This window comes from Dermacentor albipictus, chromosome 1 (genome assembly GCF_038994185.2).
Source record: "Dermacentor albipictus isolate Rhodes 1998 colony chromosome 1, USDA_Dalb.pri_finalv2, whole genome shotgun sequence".
NCBI classification, from domain to species: domain Eukaryota; kingdom Metazoa; phylum Arthropoda; class Arachnida; order Ixodida; family Ixodidae; genus Dermacentor; species Dermacentor albipictus.
The window spans coordinates 483,807,634-483,831,723 of NC_091821.1; the positions used below are offsets into that span (position 1 = coordinate 483,807,634).

The window sequence follows — 24,090 nt, forward strand, 5'->3', positions numbered from 1 at the left end:
ATCAAGCTGGCCCATCTGTTTGAAACCAAGCGGTCTGTGCTGGCTAGGCGGAAGGGGCAGCGGCTTAATTGCAGGCTGCGCAAAAAAATTTCCGAGCTGAATAAGCTGATTGAGGAGCACTGTAATCTTTTGTCTAGGCAACAGTGGGATGACGTATGCAACTCGGTAGACGAGCAGGTGCGTAACGGGAGATCGTGGGGCTTAGCAATTGCTGTACTCCAATACGAGAGTTAGTCAGGGGCACGTCCTTGCTAGAGCTGTACACGAAGCAGTGGGGCCTGCCTCAGAGGAAGAGCTGGTTGAGAAGCTGTCCAACAAATACCTTCCTGTTGCGGACCCGCATGCTCTTTTGACGGAGCAGGTGTACACCGGAGAGGACAACTTTTCCCTAGATGAGGACTTTTCTGTGGACGAGATAAGCACGGTTTTGCGCAACCTTAATAGCAAGTCGGCTCCCGGACCATACCGAATTTCGAACAAGCTTTTGAAGAACCTGGACGATAGGTCGATCGAACGGGTCTACCTTACCGGGGAGGTTAACGCTTTGTGCAGAGATGGGTTGGTTCCGGAGCAGTGGAAGACAGCTCTCACGGTGCTGATTCCCAAGGCTAGGCGAAGTCCCGAGCATTGATAATTTAAAGCCTATTTCGCTCACTTCGTGTATGGGCAAGCTGGCCGAGCATGCGGTGCTTAGTCGGCTTACAAGGTACCTTGAGGAGAACGAGGTCTACCCCCACACTATGATTGGTTTTCGGGCCGGGCTGTCGACTCAAGACGCAATGAAGCTTATCAAGCATCAGGTCATTGACGGAGATGGAAGGGGCGTTAAGGCCATCCTAGGGCTGGATTTGGAGAAGGCTTTTGACAACGTTCGGCACTCTTATAATCTTAAGTCCATTTCCGGTCTTGGCCTCGGCGGGCGCTTTCATGACTATGTTGGGTCCTTCCTGTCAGGCAGGACCACAACCCTGAGGGTTGTGGAGGTGGAGTCAAAGACATTAAATCTTGGAGGCTAGGACCCTCTTCAGGGGGCCGTCATCTCGCCCAGATTCTTCAATATGGCCATGGTCGGATTGGCCAGGAAGCTCTAGGAGATTGAGGGTATTAAGCACACCATGTATGCAGATGACGTGGCCATATGGTGTCCCGGGGGCAGTTAGGGCTATATCGAGAGTGTTCTGCAGGATGCGGTAGATGTAACCGAGACTTATTCGGGCGCGACGTAGTTAAGGTGCTCCCCCTCCAAGTAGGAGCTGTTGCTGTAGAGTCCTACTAGAAGGGGACCGAAGTGAAACGACGCCAACACGCTGACGATCCAGAAGATCATTGCCAAGACAGAAAATCCGGTACGCCTAGTGAAGAGGGTGGCCAACAGGCAGACGGGGTCGAAGCAGGATAGTCTGATTAGACTTACGCACGCATTCGTCTTGTGTAACTTTACTTATGTGGCGGCCATGTACAAATGGAAGCCATCAGAGAAGGAGAAGCTTGACAAGGAGATTACGAAGATTACCAAGAAAGTGTTGGGAGTGCCATTGTGCACCAGCAACGACCGACTTCTCCAGCTGGGCATTCATAATACATTGGATGATGTAGCTGAGGCTAGGACGCAGATGGTGCGTCTCTCTATGACTAGCGCGGGTCGGCAGATTCTGAGTTAGGTGTTCCTCAGGAGAAGATTTCGCAGCTACACGTCGGTATTCCCTTGAAGGTCCGTGAGCGGTATCACGTTAAGCCGGTTCCCAGGAACATGCATCCGGAGCGAAATGTGGGTAGAAGAAAGGCCAGGGGGGCTTGCCTGGTGAGACTCATTCGTGATGAGAGTCAGAAGGTTGGCTTCATCGATGCTTCTTTTAATGAGGAGAGGAAGGTGTTAACCGTAGTTGTAGTGTACGATGATGGCAGTGTCGTTAACGGTGCTATCGTTCGGACTGATAGGCTAGAGCTAGAATAGCAGCTTGGGCTTGTTGGTTTTCCATCCTGCTAGTAACAGCGCAAAATATAGACAAGGGACGAGACAAGAAGACACCACAAGCGCTGACTTTCAACAACGTTTATTCCGAAAAAAACACGGCTTTTTATAAACATTGCCCTCATGTGTCGCAGTCACGTGATCGCACATCATGTGAAACAAGCACTTTTTTCTTTTATGCACTCAAGATAGCGGTTGCACGTGCAAAAGCTCAAGTTCTTTTTTTGTCAGTAACAAGGACGGCGTGCTAACGCATTGATCACGAAGTCTGGTAATCTCGGCTGCCTCAATTATCTCCCGGACCAGCTGGTCATTGTGTTTCTTCAGCACTTTACAGCGTCTAAATTCTGCGGCGCAATCTTTTGAGGGGCAATCCCTGATATGTATGCCTAGATTCCTGTTAGCCTGTTCGACGCTAAGTTTATGTTCCTTCAGTCTCTCATTTGTGCATCTAGAAGTTTGCCCTATATACCTTTTTCCACATTTCAGAGGTATTGAATACACAACGGCTTCTGCGCACTCCACAAAACGATTCTGGTGATTAGTCGTGCACCCTTCCTGGTTTATCGGCTCTTCAGCATTGACGCGTCGGCAGAGGCTTTTTAGTTTTTTCGGGGCAGTAAGCACTACATTGACTCCAGCTTTTCGCCCAATCTTTTTCAGGCGGTGAGATAGGTTGTGCACGTATGGCAGGGCCACGGTCCGTCGTTTTTCTTTTGGCTTCTCGCTACCTGGCTCGCCATGGGCACGCTCGAGTTTTAGGTTCTTGCTCATTTTTTCCGCAACGGACACAAGAAGGTGCGACGGGTAACCAGCCCTAGTAAGCCGGTCAACCTGCCGACGAAAACTTTGTTCCATTGCGTGGATGCACGATTTTTTGAGCGCATTTGTTAGACAAAGGTTTGCAATTGCTCTCTTCACTAGTTTTGAATGCGCTGATTCGAATGGCAGTGGCGCCTTGTCGCCTCTGGGTTCATAGGCCCAGCAGACCTTCCCTCTGGAGAGCTCGAGCCGGAGATCAAGGAATCTCAAAGACCCTTGCGTGGGGACCTCGTGGGTAACAGCAAGCGGCTGAAGCGCATGACTAAAGCATGTTAGTGCCTCCGAAACTGCGTCATCTGAATTCGTGCCAGAGCCATCACATAGAACCAAGTAATCGTCAACATACCGAAAGACTTCCCGGACGTTTGTTCTGGTTAGGGCGTTCTGAAGTAATCTATCTTTCTGGGCAAGAAACAAATCGCTAAGTACTGGCGCAATACATGACCCTATACAGACGCCGCGTTTCTGGAGGTACACATTCCCTTCCCACGTAACATAAGTGGATTTCAAGTATACAGAAAGGAGTTCCAGGAACCCACCGGTTGAAACCCCGGAGGCGTTCTGAAAAGCGACAGCACCGTGTGCATCTATACATTCTTCCACGCACTCCAAAATTTCATGTTGGGGGATCGAATAATATAAATCTTTAACATCTGCAGAGCATGCTGCAAAGTCAGTGCTAGAATTGTCTTTTAAAAACCTTATTACAGCGTCTGAGGATTTCACCTGGAAAGGATCGTCAACAGTTAGTAGCTTTAGTTTTTCTTGCAAAAACAGGGCAATCGTTTTCTGCCAGGTGCCCTTCTCAGATACTATAACCCGCAGGGGCCACTCAGGTTTATGCGTTTTTACAGTGAAAAACATGTCAAGGGATGATTTTTTGCTAGTTTCGATGCTACGCACAAGGCGGTCGAGTTTGAGATTTCCGCATAGCTTCTTTGCAGCTGACTTTGCTTTTCGCAGAACAGACTTTTCATGACTGTTAAAAACAGGACTTATGGCCTCTAACGCCTTATATTGGTAGACGTCTTTCGGCATCACAGCGAAGCCCCCCTCCTTGTCAGAAGTAAGCAACAAGAGGGAATGTTCTTTCAAATACGTCACCACTTGTCGCACAGGTAGGCGGTTTGTGCCCATTTTGCAACGGGCAACCACGTCGACTCCGTCGGACAGGCACCTGGCACTTTCAGACTCTGGCCCTGCGCGCGCAACTCGTCGCACCATTGCCAATAGTTCCGGTGTAGAAGTCCTCGGCTCGACGGCAAATTTCGGTCCATGACGTAGAACCTCCAGGATCGAGTGAGGCAGAGCCTCGACTCCGCTGGTATGGACACTGCTTCCAGGCGTCCGTGTTTCTGCTGCTCTTCGTTTCAGGGTAGTGTCGGTGCGCAGCTTCGCCAGGATGACGTTCCACAGAGCCTCGGTAGACCTGTCGATGACGCGCAACGTATCCCGCCATTGCCAGGTGCAGCTGGAGAGACGTAGGCGTAAACAGTCCCTGTACAGACGGGCCTGGCGGTACCATTCAGATTTTAGAATCTTCAAGCATCTTCGCCCGTGGCTATCAGAGGGTGCATGTCCTCCAAAGAGGGCAATTACTTCCGGCGGAAGAATCTTCATACGTGCGCAGAACGACATGGTTCTCGCTCGGCAGACAGCGTTGACAATGAGGGCAATGAGTGCTGGGAAGTCGAGAGTGAAACATTGGAAAGGGCCCGAGGTACTAGAAATGTATTTCGCTAGAATAGCAGCTTGGGCTTGTTGGTTTTCCATCCTGCTAGTAACAGCGCAAAATATAGACAAGGGACGAGACAAGAAGACACCGCAAGCGCTGACTTTCAACAACGTTTATTCCGAAAAAAACACGGCTTTTTATAAACATTGCCCTCATGTGTCGCAGTCACGTGATCGCACATCATGTGAAACAAGCACTTTTTTCTTTTATGCACTCAAGATAGCGGTTGCACGTGCAAAAGCTCAAGTTCTTTTTTTGTCAGTAACAAGGACGGCGTGCTAACGCATTGATCACGAAGTCTGGTAATCTCGGCTGCCTCAATTATCTCCCGGACCAGCTGGTCATTGTGTTTCTTCAGCACTTTACAGCGTCTAAATTCTGCGGCGCAATCTTTGGAGGGGCAATCCCTGATATGTATGCCTAGATTCCTGTTAGCCTGTTCGACGCTAAGTTTATGTTCCTTCAGTCTCTCATTTGTGCATCTAGAAGTTTGCCCTATATACCTTTTTCCACATTTCAGAGGTATTGAATACACAACGGCTTCTGCGCACTCCACAAAACGATTCTGGTGATTAGTCGTGCACCCTTCCTGGTTTATCGGCTCTTCAGCATTGACGCGTCGGCAGAGGCTTTTTAGTTTTTTCGGGGCAGTAAGCACTACATTGACTCCAGCTTTTCGCCCAATCTTTTTCAGGCGGTGAGATAGGTTGTGCACGTATGGCAGGGCCACGGTCCGTCGTTTTTCTTTTGGCTTCTCGCTACCTGGCTCGCCATGGGCACGCTCGAGTTTTAGGTTCTTGCTCATTTTTTCCGCAACGGACACAAGAAGGTGCGACGGGTAACCAGCCCTAGTAAGCCGGTCAACCTGCCGACGAAAACGTTGTTCCATTGCGTGGATGCACGATTTTTTGAGCGCATTTGTTAGACAAAGGTTTGCAATTGCTCTCTTCACTAGTTTTGAATGCGCTGATTCGAATGGCAGTGGCGCCTTGTCGCCTCTGGGTTCATAGGCCCAGCAGACCTTCCCTCTGGAGAGCTCGAGCCGGAGATCAAGGAATCTCAAAGACCCTTGCGTGGGGACCTCGTGGGTAACAGCAGGCGGCTGAAGCGCATGACTAAAGCATGTTAGTGCCTCCGAAACTGCGTCATCTGAATTCGTGCCAGAGCCATCACATAGAACCAAGTAATCGTCAACATACCGAAAGACTTCCCGGACGTTTGTTCTGGTTAGGGCGTTCTGAAGTAATCTATCTTTCTGGGCAAGAAACAAATCGCTAAGTACTGGCGCAATACATGACCCTATACAGACGCCGCGTTTCTGGAGGTACACATTCCCTTCCCACGTAAAGCCGTGTTTTTTTCGGAATAAACGTTGTTGAAAGTCAGCGCTTGTGGTGTCTTCTTGTCTCGTCCCTTGTCTATATTTTGCGCTGTTACTAGCAGGATAGGCTAGAGGTCGCGGAGCAAGCGACTATTGCGCTCGCCCTGGTTGACAGGCGCAGGCCTTTTGTACAAAGTTATTCAAAGTCGGCCGTTAGGGCCTTTGAGAAGGGCTCGGTGGCTGAGGTTGCTTTTCAAATTATGCAGACCTGTAAGTTCTCTCAACACTAGTTATGTTGGTTCCCTGCTCACCTAGGAATGATTGAGGGAGTCCCTCCGAATCTCAATGAGTCCGCTCATGAGGCAGCGTGAGATCTTACACTCCGCTCTGTCCTGCGCCACGACGTGGCGGTACTCCCCGAGAACAGACTCCCTTTCCACATACAATGAGATCACGAAGTATTACCTTCTTAATCGCAGGGTTTACGATTTGCCGCATCCTAAACTAAACAGGGCTCAGGCACTTCCATTACGCTTTCTACAGACTGGTACTGTTGGAACCTCAGTGCTGAAACCCGTTATTGCAGTCGCACCGCTGGCACGAGTTGTTGCAAATGGGTCGCAAGCCCCAAGGGTAGCGTTGGCCTGGCGGCCTGGGGCACAACTGGAAGCATCCGAAGGTCCTGGCAAAGCATGAGTCGACTGCTAACAGAACAACTTGTTTATTCTAGCATCGCAAAAGAGCTGCCGGTCAGGTCGACCGAAGTGGAGAGACGGGAGAGCACGCTTCTCGACGGAAGAATTTGGAGCCTCTCTCTTGGCGTCCGGGGGCAGCTGCTTTTATACTCTTGGCGTCGCGGGCAAGAAGGAAGGTCACGGGATGACACCACGTGACGGCGGGGCACGGACGAGCTGAGAGACATCTTGAGACGAGTCTAGTGACTCATCAGCCAGGCCGGCGCCGGTCAGACCTCCTTGCTTCACACTTGGGGAGCTCCTCTCCCCGGCTGCCGCGCTTTGACAAGCGTGGGCACACACAAACACACGCACACACGAAGACACGTGGCACTGAAACACGCCTGGACGCGCTTGGCGGGGAGGCTTTGCGGCAGCTCCGAACGGGCCAAAATGTCCGCCGCTTTGAACGAAGCCTCGGCGACCGTTGCATCCGCGCCGGCTATACCGCGCGTCGTAGGCGAAACGTAACAGTACTTACCTTGACCACAGAGGCTGAACATGTTTTATCCTGAGACGTATACAGAGCCTTATTGCCAGGATTGTGGTGCTTTTGCCACGCTCGAACACATGCTCTGGTCTTGCGAAAGAATGGAAGACTCGGCGATCAAGGACGCGTCCATGTGGCAGGCTGGACTTCGCAGATCGGACCTGGATGAACAATTCTGGGCTGTCCAGCAGGCTCACGACGTGGCCATGAGGCTTGGCCTTCCAGTCCCGACGTGGGAGCGGCCCGTTTAGTGGTTAATTATTGCTACTTGCAAGACCAAATAAATTTTATCCATCCCCAAATTTAGGTTGCCACACTTCTAAATTCAAGTTTGCTCACTCCAGCCACATGTATTTTCTATGGAGCCCTGTGCATTCCTACAGTAAATGTGTCACGCGTTTTGCGTTTGAAATACGATTTTGATACTAATATTGCTGGGGTAGTTGCCAAAGAATACTACACATTAATGAGTTAGCACCAGCAGCCGGGGTTAGAGAAGACGGTTGCAGTGCTCGACGTCGGAGGTTCACTTTCCTCATCGACTACGCATTATTTTATTTTTCTTAAAGCAAAGCAAGTCAGCAGCCTACCTACCTCCCTACCGCAAACAGCCAACAATGAGGAAAAGAACGCTTCGCATTAAAACACAAGTAGGGGCAGATAAACCTATTTAGCTGCCTAATGTAGGCGTCTCACGTGTATTGGGATGGACCTACTGACTGATGGCAAGTGTAATGGCAGAGGCTTATGAAAGTCCTTTTTTTCTATGCAGGGAACAGAATTTAACGCACGGCAACCACAATAGTGGCTTGATGGATCATGGTTATAACGACGCGCTTTGAGGACGGGGCACAGAAAGAATACACAGAGGACCAACGCCGTTGAAGTTTGGTGTATGTGAGCTGTGCGCTCTTTCTGTGTCTCGTGCTCAAGGCGCGCCAGTATAACTATGTTCCATCAAGCCAGCAGCCAACTAGACACTTAATCACAATAGCGGGTTCACGAGGCACAGGGAGTTCGGCACCATGGGTTTGGTGATATGGTACACTAGGCTTTCTACAAAATCAGCGTCGTTGCTGATTTTGTAGAAAAACGCATTTCTTGACGTGTTTTCTTTGCTCATATGAAAAGAGTAAGAAATTTCGCATTTTTGCATTCAATGAATTCAACGCGGAATTTTGCATTCAAATCGAGCGCGCATGCGTTGGCTATCTTATTATTGACAATTTCAATTTTGATTCAGTCTGGCTCTTTCCCATGTCGTGTAGCACCCTGCGGCCAGAGCCTGAACTGCATCGGATGCCCATAGTTCGTTGAGATGTATTCTTTTTGAAACAATCACATCGGTCGTATTGACCAATCAACGCGCAGCACTAATCAGAAGGGCTAAAGTGATCGGATCCGAAATTCGGCTTTATGTGAGCGCGTTTCTTTGTGTTTAGTGATATGTGGTTTGCGGGAAACGACGAACCATGTTTCTTTATTTTTCTATTGTGCGGATGGAAATTCCCCATTCCACTTATAAAGAAGAAACTGTTTTTCGTTGTAATGTGTCCATAAGTTTTCAAGTTATGAGAAGTCTACTATGGATACTCAGCTATTGGGCATGCTGGGTAATACAGTATATTTATTAATTCGAACACGCGTTTTAACAAAAGCCTACGAAATTCACCAGAATTGCGTCACTACGTGTAGGTATCTGCCTAGGCGGACGTCATTCGCTAGTAAATCCAAAGCAATTAGTTGACTAGGTAAAACTTTACACTACTATACCTTTCGTAAGAAACTTAGAGCATATATATATATATATATATATATATATATATATATATATATATATATATATATATATATATATATATATATATATATATATATAGACACGTTGCAGGGGGGGGATCGTCATAACAAGCGTAGTTCCGTATTTATAGATTTCAGTATGCCCAAGTAGACCTAAATAATCGGCGTCAAATTGTTCGTTCAATTTACCTGATTATGCACGCTGAACCGCGAAGCGCGGCTTGCTGTGCGCCCCTTCTCAGACATATTGGGGCGGCGTAATTTAAAGCTTTGATGTCCCGTATCGCGCTATAGGGCAGTACGCTCGTCTCGTCCCTGCTACTAAAATGACTATGCGTTGGATCGGAAGCAGCGCGAAACGTTAATTGGCTCCAGATAGTTGTGAGAGGGAAGCGCGACGGCTGCTTCATTTTTCGCCAACCTTCTACGTAACATAGTGGGTCGGATGGCCAGCCACGCTTCGCGGTGCTGTGAGCGTAATCAGGTAAATTGAACGATTACTTTGACGCCAATTATTTTGATCTACATGGCCATCTTGAAATGTGGAAACACGGAATACAACTATTATGACGACGCCAATTAACTTTCTATAGTATAAACAGGCGCCGTAAAGCTTCTTTGTTAAATGTTAGTCAGTTTAATCAATCTATTTGTGAACAGATTGTTTTCTGTTTTTCTTGAAATGATGCCCGACCGTGCAGATAATTCATATGTAGTGGCGTAATTAAGGTAAATTTCGAAGGTAAAAAAATGCTGTATACAAAAAATTCATCGACGATTACGACACTTCATAATGCGATATAATGGCTGGCGCGGACAATCTGTATCGTGGGCCGCATTGAAAGCGGAGCGCCATGTGGCGCGACTGCCTCGCTAATCCTGAGATCGCGAGATGCAGCGCGTGGGTGAGGCGTGGGCGCGATTCGCAGCAGCCGCCGCAGACAGATTTCCGCTCATGCAGTGCTTTGGTGAATAGACGACGTATGCTACTCTGGCGCCACTTCGTAGCCATCGTGGCCACATAGTCCGTCTTGTGCTGCACTACGCTTTAATTCTCACGCTTTTCATGTACCCTCCTCCATCGCTTTCCGCCTCATGGTTCCGCTGCACCCTCCTCCTCCTCCGCTTTCCTCTTCGGGCTCTCTTCGCTATCGCCGTCTTTCGTATTCCGCTACGCTCTGCGTTCGCTCTCATCCTTCACGGTGCTCGTTCGCTCGGTTACGATGTACGACGCCGACGCTCGCTGCAGGAACGGGCGCTTAAAAACATTGTTCACGTAGCAATGGAAGGTGACTGAAGACAAGGCGGTAAATGGGGCTAGCTGGTCTGCCAGGCCGGGATTCTTAGTAGGGATAAAATGACAAGGACAGAGAACAGGACTAGGAATTATCATGTCTGACCATCTTTGTCTTTGCGCTAATAAGGATTTCTGTATGCGAGTGAGATGCAAGCTTCAGGAGAGGGAATTTCTGGAAAGTGCCAAGTGTACGTCATAAACAAAACACATAAATTAATACAGCGCAGCACAAGAACATCGCGTAAAAACTGTATTAGCTGGAATAAATTTATTGCAGATCGTAATAAATTATTACAATGGTATTACAATCGTTTGGTGGACTATGATTCGTTTTAGCTGATACGTACAAATGCGGCGCTAAATCGAAATGAAAATAGGGGCATTAGCGACACGACATCGGGATGTGTTATGCCTTTTGGTTCCTTTTGTGCTGATATTGTGGAGTATCTTATATTTAGTGCATAAACTATAATACATTTCCTAGGTGAGTTCACACTCTCAGCAGCCTGTTTTATGGAAGGCCATAGCGCTCCTGCCGAATCAAGTCTTGGGGCCGAAGAGTTTCCACAGACGAGTGCCCTGCAACGACAAAATAAGAAGTGAGGGCGCGTCATTAAACACTCATTGCTGTTGCAGATCATGAACAGCAGGTTGCCATTATGCCTCAAGAGAAAAGTGTATAACAACTGTGTCTTACCAGTACTCACCTACGGGGCAGAAACCTGGAGGCTTATGAAAAGGGTTCTCCTTAAATTAAGGACAACGCAACGAGTTAAGGAAAGAAGAATGGTGGGTGTAACGTTACGGGATAAGAAGATAGCAGATTGGGTGTGGGAACAAACGCGAGTTAATGACATCTTAGTTGAAATCAAGAAGAGATGCGCATGGGCAGGGCATGTAATGAGGAGGGAAGATAACCGATGGACATTAAGGGTTACGGAATGAATTGCGAGAGAAGGGAAGCGTAGCAAGGGGCGGCAGAAAGTCAGGTGAACGGATGAGATTAAGAAGTTTGCAGGGATAACATGGCCACAATTAGCACATGACCGGGGTAGTTGGAGAAGTATGGGAGAGGCCTTTGCCCTGCAGTGGGCGTAGCCAGGCTGATGCTGATGATGATGATGGTGTTGCAGAACACAAAACAATGAACATTAGGCAGTTACGCAGATGCAGGGAATGAGATGATTTTGCAGCGCCACAAGAACGACAGGAACCACTAAGTAGTGAGAGTTAAGATGTCAAAGTTGAGTTAGTTCATAGTAAGGCTTGTTACAGCGCAACACAATACAGGGACAAAAGGAAGTATAAAACGATGACACGGCGCTGTCATCCTTATACCTTCTTTTGTTCCTCTCTTGTGTTGTGCTGTAACAAACCTTACTATGAATGCCAACCAACTGGCCCAACTTGCCGTTTTGATGTTGAGTTAGTTACCAGTGGCAGTGAATAAAATTCAGAGAAGTGCGTGCCATTTATGACTCCATAGTATCAAAGATGACATCTTGTTCCCATTCTGTTTTCTTGTAGATGGACTCAGGCTTAGCCCAGGTATCATTTTACGGTTCCTCCATCCGTCATACCTACTTGATTTCAACATCATCAATAGGAGGAAAAGCTCAGAAGTTAAGCATGCAAACTGCTGGTGGTTTTCTTCCCTAAAATGCCGCAGTACGAAAGGGTACCTAAGAAAAGCAAAGCATGTGTTGGAAAGCAATGTATATGCACAGACGACAGGGGTTGACCGTGTATGCAAAAGACGTTGAAAAGTTTGATTGCTATAGGCAGGTTCTATAGCTTTCTGTGAGCGTGATTCTCTAGAACACTCGTCTTCCGGTATTCTTTTCCACTTCATGTCATCTCAAACATCTCATCTCAGGAAGCCCTGCATATAGCAGAGCTGGCATGTTCAGCTTCCATTAAATTCTTTCGACCTCTTTCGAGACCAGTCAACCGATAAGTTCTGCGACATCTTTGTCCTCAAGTCTGCCTCGGCTAGCACGTGCAGACTTACTCTGGCCCTTAGAAGCAGGGGACGGGTCAAGGATATTTTCGGTGGTCTCGTCGCAACCGCAGAACTTAGGCGAAAGTCTGTCCATCCCGCTCGTAAAAAAAGAAATGCAGGGAAGTGGAAGTCAGTGAAATACATCAACTGTAGTCTGCACATTCCTGGGCCATTTATAGCGCCTTAGAATGTGCCATTTTCCGTTGTTAGGCAAGCCTAAGGTGTCGCTTCTGATTGAGCGTCGTCTTTAGATGGCAGTATTAGCTAAAGTTTCACTTCGTTCTGTGCGTCCTCCTCAGTACTGCTATTGAGTTCACGGGCACTATAACGTAAAGCCATTCCAAACTGCTTCTATCCCTTTTTCTGCCATCAGCCCTCCACGATTGATGAAACATGTTTCGGGTTACCTACTTGCCCCTTTACCTGTCTGTGAAGCCACATCACGAAAACCGCTAAAACTCCTAAATCTCATATGACGTTCATACACTGATTACGCATAAATAGACACAGAAAAAAAGAAATAACTACTTACGATTGCACACACTTTTCGCCATCAGTCCACCGCTATTGGTAAAATGTTTACTGATTGTGCCCACTTCGCCTTTCCGCTATGTGATGTTGCAAAACCACGAAAACTCACGACGTGAACGTGACATTCACGCATTAAACATGCAATAATAGGCAAAACAAAACTGAACTTTTTTATATAACCGGAGCTGCGCAAGGCACCACACGCGCGGCTTCCCACAGACGCCGCGCGCACTTCTGCTGCCTCGCCGTCGGCGAAACAACGGAAGTGGCATCCGCGTCCGACTCCTCGCCTCTCTCGAGACGACTACATCGTGGTTCTCAACCCTCGCATTCCTTGCGAGCTCCGAAACTTTCCCCCGGCTAATCATGTGGGCGACGCAATGCGGACTTACCTGGGTTACCCGACCACCACACAAGTCCAAGCGAGGCCGATCTGGGACCAGATCATCATCATCTGCAGCACCACCGTGATGCCCAAGACACAACAACTCCTCGGAGATTTCCAGCTGCCGGTGTGGGACCAGCAGCTACCCGTCCGAGGTCACGTCAAGCCTTCAGGGGAAACTTTCAGGGGGTTATCCCTGTCAACCCTGCCGAGATCCCTCCAAAGATGAAGTCGGAACTTCACTAGCCCCAAGGGACCATCCTTGCAGTTCGTAAGCTCGCCGACTCCACCGCGGCGGTGGTTACCTTCCAAGTCATGAAGCTCCCCCGCTTCCTCTTCTTCCACTGCGTGGCGACGTACGTTCGACCATATAAAGAAAACAATCCCGGCCTGTCCGCAGTGCAGCACCATCGGCCACCGGCTGTCTGTGTGCCCCCACTCTAACCCAAACCGCTGTACACAGTGTGGGACCCTCGCTCCCGAAGGCCTTACCGACCACGATTGCCACCCCACGTGCCTCCTCTGCCACGGTGCTCACGAAAGCGCGGCTAGAGGCTGCACGAGCAAATACCGGACGCCCACGTCGCCCAAAACTCATTCACGAGGGCTCACGTCACCACCACTCCTCGACAAGGGCGCCCACCCGAAACAGCCTGGCTCCCCACGTCCGGCTGACAGTCAAGAATTTCCGCCGCTCGATGCCTCGACGGCGCCACCCCAGGTGAGTAGTTGGGCAGAAGTACTGCTTCCATTCATGATGGCTACTAATCGCACACCCCATCGACATCTGCCGTCTCACTTCGATATCATACAGTGGAACTCCAGAGGTTTCGGGAACAGGCGAAAGCGCTTACACCTTTCCCTTTTTCTCCAATATCGTGGCTTCTAACAGGCTGTCTTGGCACTCCAGGAATCTGGCCCAACTCCAAACCTTTCCGGCTGCTGCCCCTACGTAGGCGGCACCACCACTTGCCTCCTCATGCATAAGATGTACACGGCGGTTCAGATCAATCTCGATTTGGACCTCCCGTAGGGCTACTTCATGGTCTCAGTGCTCTCTTTGCAGAGGGGCCAACCATCGATTCATATTCTGAACGTGTATTGCCCCCTTCATCTCTCGGAGGTCTCCTTCACGTGACTCTTACACCAGGCCTTGCATACGGTAGCCCGTCAACCCCTGGTGATAGTTGGCGACTTTAACACCCCCAGACTTCACTGGGGTACCCCTATGAGAAGACCAGAGGCCGACAGTTTAAGGAGCTCCTCTCCTCGCTCAGCCTCACGTCGCTCACCGATCCGGTACGTGCCACACGTTGCGGTAATTTGGTCTCACGTGACACTTGCCCGGACCTCTCCCTCGCCCGTAACATCCGCGATGCTACGTGGTAGAATCTCGATGAAACCCTCCGTAGCGGTCATTTTCTGCTCTGCATTGCCTTCACAGCGCGACCGAAAATGCGCCAACACTGGGGACAAGCCCGTCTTACCGACTGGGCCCAATTCAGATTTCACCCTCCCCCCCCCCCCCCATCTCTGATTCAGGCGAACAAGCGGCGTGGGCATCCTATGTCCCTCATGGGCAACGAGCGCACACTCAGACCCTTGCCACCTCTAACCTGACTCCTGCTATCGACCCACACCTCCTGCATCTATGGGATGCTCACCGCGGCCTCACACCGTTGGCGGCGAAACAAGCTGAACTGTAAACTCCGCTGGCGTATCGACGTCGTCACCGCACAAGCGGCTGCATATTCTGTGCAGCTTGCCGACTCAAACTGGACCGACAACTGCACGAAGGCAGCAGGTCAGATCAGCTCCAAGAGCACGTGTAGACTTTTCCGGAGCCTTCTAGACTCCTCCACCACCCGCGGAGAAGCATAGCGTCAACTCTGCTGCGCCTTGCATACCTATCAGGACACGACGGATCAACTCAGAGGGATCTCTGCGACCGATACATATGTCGCACGGTCGACACCGTGGGCCCAGAATATACATATTACGGTTCCCCCAACTCCGACTTCGACGCTCCATACAGCTGCGGGCTGCACAGGCGAAAATGCGACGGGGCACGGCTCCTGGCCGGGCTGGCATCAAAGTGTCGCTCTTAGCCCATCTCCTCGACCAGGCTCTTTTATCGCTGCTCCACCTCACTAACACGATATCGGACCGCTCGCCGCTCTAATCAGAATGGATCACTTCGCTGGTCACATTCATCCCCAAGCCGGGCAAGCCAGTTAGCAATGAGGCCCTCATACCCACATCTCTCACCTCTTGCGCCGGTACACTCATGGAAACTATGGTCCACGATCACATTTGCGCCTACCTGGAGGCTAGGGGGACCTTTACCGACACGATGTTTGGCTTTCGCCCGCATCTGTCGGCACAGGACGTCTTGCTGAAGCTCCACCCCAATGTCACAGAGCCCACTACTATGCGCCACAATCTCTAACCCGGCCCTACCTCTCCGATAACGCAACTCTGGCGTCAGAAGCTATGGGTGAAGCCACTCCCCCGCAACATGGATACCGAACAACACCCCGGCCACAGGCAAGCGTATGCTGCTGGCCCTGAGGCGCGCCACTCCGATTGCCTCGGCGTATTCTATGTAGACGTCTCGCGCCCTTCCCCGCCGGCCATTTCACGGCCGCTGTGATCACCGAGGGTCACCACGTCGATGGCCTCTCCTTTAGAGTCGACAGTGTGACTCATGCACATGAGGTTGCCATCGATTTGGCCGCCTCCTACCCCACCACTCGCACTATCTTGACAGATTCTCGCTCAACCTGTTCTCGATACATCCAGGGATCCATCGCCACGCCGCCGGCTAGTCTCCTTCAGGCCAGCTCCTGGCGCTTCAACCCTCACTCCAGTCTGGACCCCAGGCCACACAGGTCTTTACAGCAACGAGGCGGCGAACGCCGCTGCCCGCGCTTCTCTCCTCCGGGCCGGTGCCCCTCCATGTCCTGAGTCGGATCCTGGCAACTCGAGCCTCACACGCTACAGCGATATTCTGGATTATTATCGCACTTCGAGCCAGCTCTACCCTGACCTTGTACGCGGGTTGGCGAAAGCGGACGAACGACTACTACGGAGCCTGCAGACCAATGCTCTCCCTAGTCCGGTGGTCTTCCGACACTTCATGCCGGAAATCTCTGGTATGTGCCCGACTCTGGTATGTGCCCGGTCCTCGTCGACACCTTTCACGCCGTGGTTTCGTGCCCCGCTACTCCACGCTCTTTCTCATCCGCTATCCCCATTCCTACTAGAGAGGCTTGGGAGGTGTGCCTGCTCGGCTGCTATAGCTTGGAAGCTCAACGTTCCTTGGTGGCGCTCGCCCGGGCAGCGGCCATCTTCAATGGCGTCGCGAACTAGGGGCTGCCACTCAGGCGCACCAAGCAACTTCCTTATTAACTTCTTGAATAAAATGTTTCAGAGTGCTTGGTTATCGTACGGGCTCTTCAAAATTTCGCCCATATCTCTACGGTCGACGCTTTGACGTGGTGACGGATCAACCCGCTCTTTGCTGGTTGTCTAACCTAAAAGACCCGTCGGGCCGCCTTGCTCGGTGGGCCCTCCGAATCCAGGAATATGATATGCGTGTCGTCTACCGCTTTGGATGCAAACACTCTGACGCCGATGCCCTCTCGCGCTCCCCACTTCAGACAGCGGCAGGTCTACCTACAGACATGACATGTCACCACTTGACATCCTGGACATGGCATCGGAGCAACAAAAAGACCCATGGATCGTCATGATATTCGACGTTTTGCAAATCCTTCGGCAACTTCGGCACCTCGAATGTTACGCCGACAGACGCAGCATTTCACAATCCGCGACAGACTTTTATACCGCCGCAACTACCACATTGATGGCCGGAAATGGCTCTTAGTAGTGCCTCGCCACCTACGACAATAGTTATGCTACACTTTTCTTTCTGGCCCGCAGTGTGGTCACGGCGGAGTGTCAAAAACCTACACACGACTTCGCCTACGATATGATTGGCTAGGGATGTACACCTCCGTCCACAAATACGTACACACGCTAGTGCATTGCCTGCCAGCGACGCAAACGTGTCCCGAATCTCTCTACCGCACCTCTCCAAGCACTTCCCTGCCCAGCTCAGTCATTTGACCGTGTCGGCATTGATACATACGGGCTTCTTCCATCTACTGGCGCTGGCAACCAATGGATTGTTGTCGCTGTAGATAATTTGATGCGGTATGTTGAAACCGCCGCCTTGCCTGGCGCATCAGCAAAAGACGTCGTCTAGTTCGTTCTAAACAATGCACTGGAGTCTGTATGGTGCAAGATAGTCCTATCTGATAATTTCACGTTCACTGTTTGAGTGGTTTATCACTCGCCCAGCTCAGATATCAGCACAGTGCAAATAATATATGAAATTCTCACCGAGGCGTCAGCTCCTGACGATACTTCTTGGGGGGGGGGATTTAATCTGTCTGGGTTATCTTGGTGCAATGATACGTGCATAAGTTCTGGCGGGCGCATGAACCTTGCGATGAAAAATATCGTAGACACGTTTGGTCTGATGCAGTACGTTACCAATCCTACTCGCAATGACGCTGTGTTAGACTTGCTGTTTTGTAACTCGCCGGATTTCGTAAGAAATGTGACTGTCATTCCGGGAATTACCGACCATCTGGCTGTTGCTGCCGGTATCCACAAAGAAAAAAAAACCGTGCGAAGTTATCTATGAGTAGAAGGGTCTGCTTTTATGAGAAGGGTGACTACGATGCAATTTCTGAGAAACTTCGTAATTTCTGTTTTCGAGTGCTTATCTGAGGAGCGTAATGTGCACGATATGTGGGACAATTTTAAGAATATGTTACTCGAACTGGTAAGTGTACATATCCCCAATGTTGATTCGGCATGGCTTAAAAAGCACTAACAGCCATGGGTAACAACGCATATACTAAAACATATCAAGAAAAGGATGAGGGTATTTAACGCATTCAAGAAAAGCAAATCAGCTGCTCATTCTTCAAAACTACATATGATTACACGCAAATATAAACTAAAAATAGGAAAAGCTAAAGATGACTACATCACCGAGCTGAGTAACAAAATGAAATCAAACCCTAAAATGTTTTGGAAGTACTTAAAACAGTGTGCTTCAGATTCCTACGGAACACAGGAGTTAAATTATAATGATAAGATAATATAAAGGGATAAAGCTGCGTGCCTAAACAACCTTTTTCATTCGGTATTCTTACGCAACCACACCTGGCATATTCATCCACCTACAACGAATCTTTCGCCTATGCTTCCTGTTGAGCTTAGTGTTAATGGAATTGAAAAACTATTGAAGGATATTGCTGAGAGTAAATCTAGTGGTCCGGATGGAATTTCCCCACGTGTGCTCAAACGTTGCATGGAGTCAATTTCTATGTATCTTTATTTAATTAAAAAAATCTTTATCGACAGGTATTTTACCACATGACTGAAAAATTGCACACGTTGTTCCGATACATAAAGGTGGGTCCAAAAAAGACGTTGGCAACTACAGACCAATATCACTTACGTCTATCCCGTGTAAAATACTTGAACATATCTTATATAAACAAATAATAAACCATTTAAGTAAGCATAAGGTACTAATTAACGAGCAGCATGGATTTCGTAGGGGACTCTCTTGCACAACACAACTAGTTGAGTTTTATCATGACATAATATCCAGCGTAGATGCAGGAGGCCAGGTAGACGGTGTGTTCCTGGATTTTGGGAAAGCCTTCGACACGGTATCGCATTCACTCTTATTGTTTAAGCTTAATACCCTAAACGTTGATGCAACTGTTTTTAAATGGATTGAATGTTACCTTTCCCAAAGAAGGCAATGTGTAATACTGAATGGAGAATGCTCCGAATATGTAGATGTTACGTCAGGAGTCCCACAGGGCTCCATTCTGGGTCCGCTATTATTTTTGATGTACATTAATGATATTTCTGCCGGAATTTCATCTTCTATACGGTTGTTTGCGGATGACTGTTTTGTCTACAAAAACATTGCCCATCAAAATGATACAATTGAACTTCAGAACGACTTATCACTTATTCATGATTGGTGTACTAAATGGAAAATGACTTTGAACATGACAAAGTGTGTACATCTCTCATTTACTAAAAAGAAGAAACTAATTCAGTTACGGTATCATCTGAACAATGTACTACTGAAGCAAGGCAGTACGTATAAGTATTTAGGTCTGCTACTGTCGTCTGAATGTTCGTGGAAACCTCAGGTAGACAGTATCATAGGCAAAGCTGGTGAAGCTTTGAATTTCATTCAGAGAAACCTGCGGTGTTCACATGCGAATTTAAAACGTATGGCATATATAACTTGTGTTAGACCACTCTTAGAATATGGCTGTGTTGTGTGGGACCCCCACGAGGTAACCTTAATTGCCGCTCTAGAAAAAATACAAAAGCATACTGCCAGGTTCGTCTTGGGGCGGTATGGAAGGAGCGAGAGCTGCACTGCAATGAAGGCTGAGCTAGGATGGGAAACTATTTCTGCCCGCCGCAAAAAACTGAAATTAAAATTTATACATTCAAGTTACTATAATAAAACTGGAATTAATAGGGAAATTTACCTACAGAAACATCATTACATTTCAAAACGAACTGACCATAGTTGCAAAATCCTCGAGTACCCTGCCAAGACGAACATTTATGCCGATTAATTTTTTGTTCGAACAATTAAACAGTGGAATAGGCTGACTGAAAAGCAAGTGCATTGTGTGAATGAAGATGTATTTTATTCCATGTTGTAACCCCCTTGCTGAAACGCCTTTGGGCGCTGCGGGGTAATTGATGAATAAAGAAAAATAAAGAATGTGCAATATGGCTGGTGTATTACATATTGCATATTCACATTCCATATTGCGTATGAATATGCATATTCCATATTGCATATTGCATATTGCAATATACAGTATTGCCAGAAATATGCAATTATACACCACGGTAGCGCAAGGACGCGAAATAACTGCCGCTCCCCTCCTGACCTCCCAAGAGAACCAACGAAGTTTTTACGATCAACAGAGAGACGTGCACTTTTCGCCTGGATCTTTTTTACTGCACGACCCGTTGTGTTGGGCTGTCAGAAAAATGTATCGGTACACAGGCCCATACCTAGTGCTGCGTGCCCTGACTCCAGTTACATATGAAATCGCTCTATCGATGCCAGTGCCTCATCTGCGTCGCATGGCACTGATATTGCGTATGTCTCACGTTTCAAACCCTATTACCCTCTTGTCAACACCGATATTTAGATGCACCGGGACGATGCTTCTTCCGCTCGAGATAATGCTAAATGCATATTGCGCGTTTCTTTTCCACAATGCGCACGGGCGCCCCGACGAAGACGAACTGCTCCTGACTCTTGAGCCGTCGGCTGAACAGGCCAGAACAGCAGTTGTTTTTGTAGATATATATTTTAAACAGTATTCAGTGTTCAATCCATGGTTCGCATAAAGATGTTTTTTCTGGGCCATTCTCTTGTTTCGAAAGCGCATTCACCTAATTCTTTCTATAACATCTGGTAGAAATGACAGACGCTCCTGATAATGGCTGCGCACCTGACAACGCGTCCTAGTAAAGGAGTGCTTGCGCTTTCAACATTAGTTCAGCTATTGAGGGCCTCTGCTCGCCTGTCTGATACTCCGTATCAATGAAGTGCCAGTGGGCACACAACTTCCTGTTACACTGCGGACGGGCACTTCAAGGAGAAAGTTGCAGCATTTTGGGAAAAGTCCATTGTAGGCTGTACATTGGAAAGGGCGTTGAATGTAGATTGCGCTTCGCGTGTGTCAGGCGGAACAGCTAAAATCTGCTGGAAGTAGTAACGACTGCAGTTACCCGCTACCCTTCGGTGCATGCGCGCCTTGTGTTTCGTTGCCCAGACACACAAGCCGATCGCGTTGTCGCCACACTGGAATTAACTCTGCTGCTCAACCCACCTCTTCCTCTGTTAAATGGGTGTATCTAAAAAAATAAATGCCACTGTCCTCAAACGTGTGATCAATACAGAAGCACTTTGCGAAGAATAAAGTCATGGCGATATACGAAAAGCGCTTGATGAGGAGTTCTTGCGATCAGTTCACAAGACACCGCACCATAACGCAAGTTTAATGCATCCAACGTGTGTGACAGTGCTGTCGAAAAAGTTCGTGTACAGTTGCAGTCAGTCTTAAGCAATAAATGTGGATTTGTTTTCTGCTAAAAAAATGTATTGGAGGTTATTGCAAGCGTTTACCCAAGAACATCAGAGGGCGTTAAGCTGTAAAGTATGCGGAAGTTAAGAAAGCGCTCCATTCGCCTCGGTCGGTGTTTTACACTCGTTTACAGCCTACGAGCTTATTCTGGATGACAAAGGCACTCTCTTGAAATGTAGAACATTCAGACAATAATTGTGTGTTACTTATATTTAAAGTTATACAAAGAATTTTAAGCAACCCGCTTCTTTCCTTATTGGGAAATTGACTTAGTTCGATTGGTTAGGCGTGCATTCGAGCTTTTCTCATTGACTGCTTGTCAGCTTTCATTGCCTATATTGTGTTTTCCGATTTGTTACACTTGACGCACTACTGTAATGTTTTGTACTGTAAATATACAGTATAATACCTGCTCATGGTGTCAGAACAATTGCGTTAAGTGTGTTGGATGCAGTATGTGGACTGAAAAAAAAAAGTGGCCTCTCCTGTGCTTAGCAAATCGATGTCAAGCGACGGCAAGCGCAGTATGATTGCTACCTTTCAGATCCACAACTGAAAGCTTCACAGTTTTCTTACCATGAAAATGAGCTACTGACATTGAATACATAAATCAGGTCGCGGTTTGCGAACAATTTACAGTGCCTAAAGTGAGGTACCACATGTCGTGAGTCTAAAATTTGGTATATGCTTCTGAGTTATGATTATATCTATGCGTGCCAGGAAAATACAGTAATCAGGCTTCTTTAGTTCCTTTGGCACGGAACTATATTGCTGCGACAACAGCTACTGTAACACCTGCCACGAACTATACCACCAAACACAAACAATAATGGCCAGAAACTGCTTAGCGAGCATGAGAAACCGCTTGGAAAACACTTCACATAGAAGGAACTGAAACTGGACTTCAGATATTTTGCGTTTGTGCGCTGGGCCAATCACTACTATTTAATTTGAATTCACTATTTTGAAGCTAACAAATCTGTATGTCTGATTCGTTACTTTTCAGGTGCAGCACAAACTGTGCGTTCAATCCTTCTTATTCTTAACGGTGAGTTGAAAGTGCATTTGTATTTGGCTTTGTTTCTGCCGTAGGGTAACAGACTTTTGCCCATATGCCCTGCTTTTATATTTCCTTGACTCCCGATTGCGGCTGCGTCAGGCTACGTTCAGAATGTCAACACAGCAGTTCAGGCTGCAGATAATTTTTTACCGGCTCTTATTAGCACAAGGTCATGTTACGTACAGGTTACGGCAGTATGTTCTGTTATGCTCACCCATTAATGCGAGAGCCCTGTCAAGTTCCGTCCTGAAGATGTCCAGCATTTTCTTGACACCATCGGTTCCCTAAAGTAAAAAGTTGCAGTCAAAGGCATGCTTGATGTATTTCTTAAATAGAAATTTAACAAAATGCTGCGGTTCCTGTTTACACGTTACCAAGCACGACCTCCCCTGTCGATAACCTCCGCGGATTTTCACCAAAAGCATACACTTGGGTTTAGCGCCGTTCCATATGGTCATCTCCTGCGGCAGGATCTATGATGCTTGGTTATTGGTTTGATGTTTTGAAACTTCGGATACGGCGAAGGAAGTTTATTTTAGGGAGCAGTGACTAGTAGGAAATAGACTCAGTTCCATTTTTTTCATGCTTTAGTGATCAATACTGGCCGAAGGCCAGACGTCGCCGGAGCCATTGTTTCGACGAGGACGCCTGCCTACATGTTGTAGAGAACATACATATGTATCTCGTATTTCATAGTTTATGAAGGGGCTGGGGAAACGTGTGAATGGTCCATCTAAAGAAAGGCTGCCGGATAAGTAAGCACAGGTGTTTTGCATGAAGCCATTGCTTTCCACTTTCGGCAACCTAATTTATCAATGAAAGAGCTTTACAGTTGTTCTATTCAGATACGTCACGTTGCCCACAAATGGCAGATGTGTTTTGGGAGCAGGTGACGTGTGGACTGCCGGCTCTCTTTCACCTCACCTTTTCGTAATAGACATGCAGAAATAAGCGGCATCCAACACTCGTCTTTTACCCTCGCCTATGCCCAATAAACAATTCAAGACGCCGCTGCTTGTTATTTCTTCGCCTTAGCCTCATTCGGTCGACTGATGCTTCGCTTTACTTTGAACCCTTTCACAGGCCAATTGATTCTGCTCATAGAAAATTTTGCTTCGACATATTTTTCGCATTTTATGAATCATGAAAGCGTACTGCTGCTGAATGGCTTAAGAGTGTTTAATTCTTCATTGAGTTTTGTCAACTTTGTTGAATAAGGTCTCTATGTGATAACTCTCTACATAATAGTCACTTACGAGAAAATAACAATGTCATGTCTAGCGTACTTTGGAAGCACCCATCCAGCCATTTGAAATATCAACTGCATGTAAAACACTGAAAAACAATGAAAGAGGTGAACCGGCGACACAATACTATATTGATATCGAGATAGAACACACAGGTGTCTACATTTCAACTCGTTTTGCTAAAACATACATATTCAAATTTTGTAGCACAGGTAAGATCGGAAGTGTTGGAAGATGTTCGCGATCTTAAATATCATTAGTTGCATCGGTGGTTGTGCTTTTCAAGCAATATCATGCTTTGGACAATAGCGCACACAGTGCCTGAAGGGGTTAAGGAATTCGGTCAATTCAGTGTTTTGGAGAAATAAACTTTTCTTTTTCTGACAAGTAAGCATCATCATAGGTGCGATAGACGACCCTTAACATGGATGAAATAAACTGTACTACTTCAAGCGCTATCAAACTC

At 47.8% G+C, this 24,090-nt stretch overlaps 2 protein-coding genes across 2 annotated transcripts in view; one reads left to right on the plus strand and one right to left on the minus strand.

Moving 5' to 3' along the window:
• Positions 1-662: 662 nt before the first annotated feature.
• Positions 663-1,016, plus strand: LOC139054557 (uncharacterized). The gene has a single exon (XM_070531685.1). The coding sequence runs from the start codon at positions 663-665 to the stop codon at positions 1,014-1,016; it is 354 nt and encodes a 117-aa protein (XP_070387786.1).
• A 9,420-nt stretch (positions 1,017-10,436) lies between these two features.
• The window catches only part of LOC135901631 (uncharacterized), a 58,874-nt gene continuing 45,220 nt past the window's right edge, over positions 10,437-24,090 (minus strand). Inside the window, exons 8-9 of the mRNA XM_065431488.1 lie at positions 22,592-22,661; positions 10,437-10,750 (exon numbers count right to left, since the gene is read on the minus strand). Of these exons, the coding sequence (XP_065287560.1) occupies positions 10,683-10,750; positions 22,592-22,661 (138 nt within the window). The 3' untranslated portion in view covers positions 10,437-10,682. The remainder of the gene's footprint in view (positions 10,751-22,591; positions 22,662-24,090) is intronic.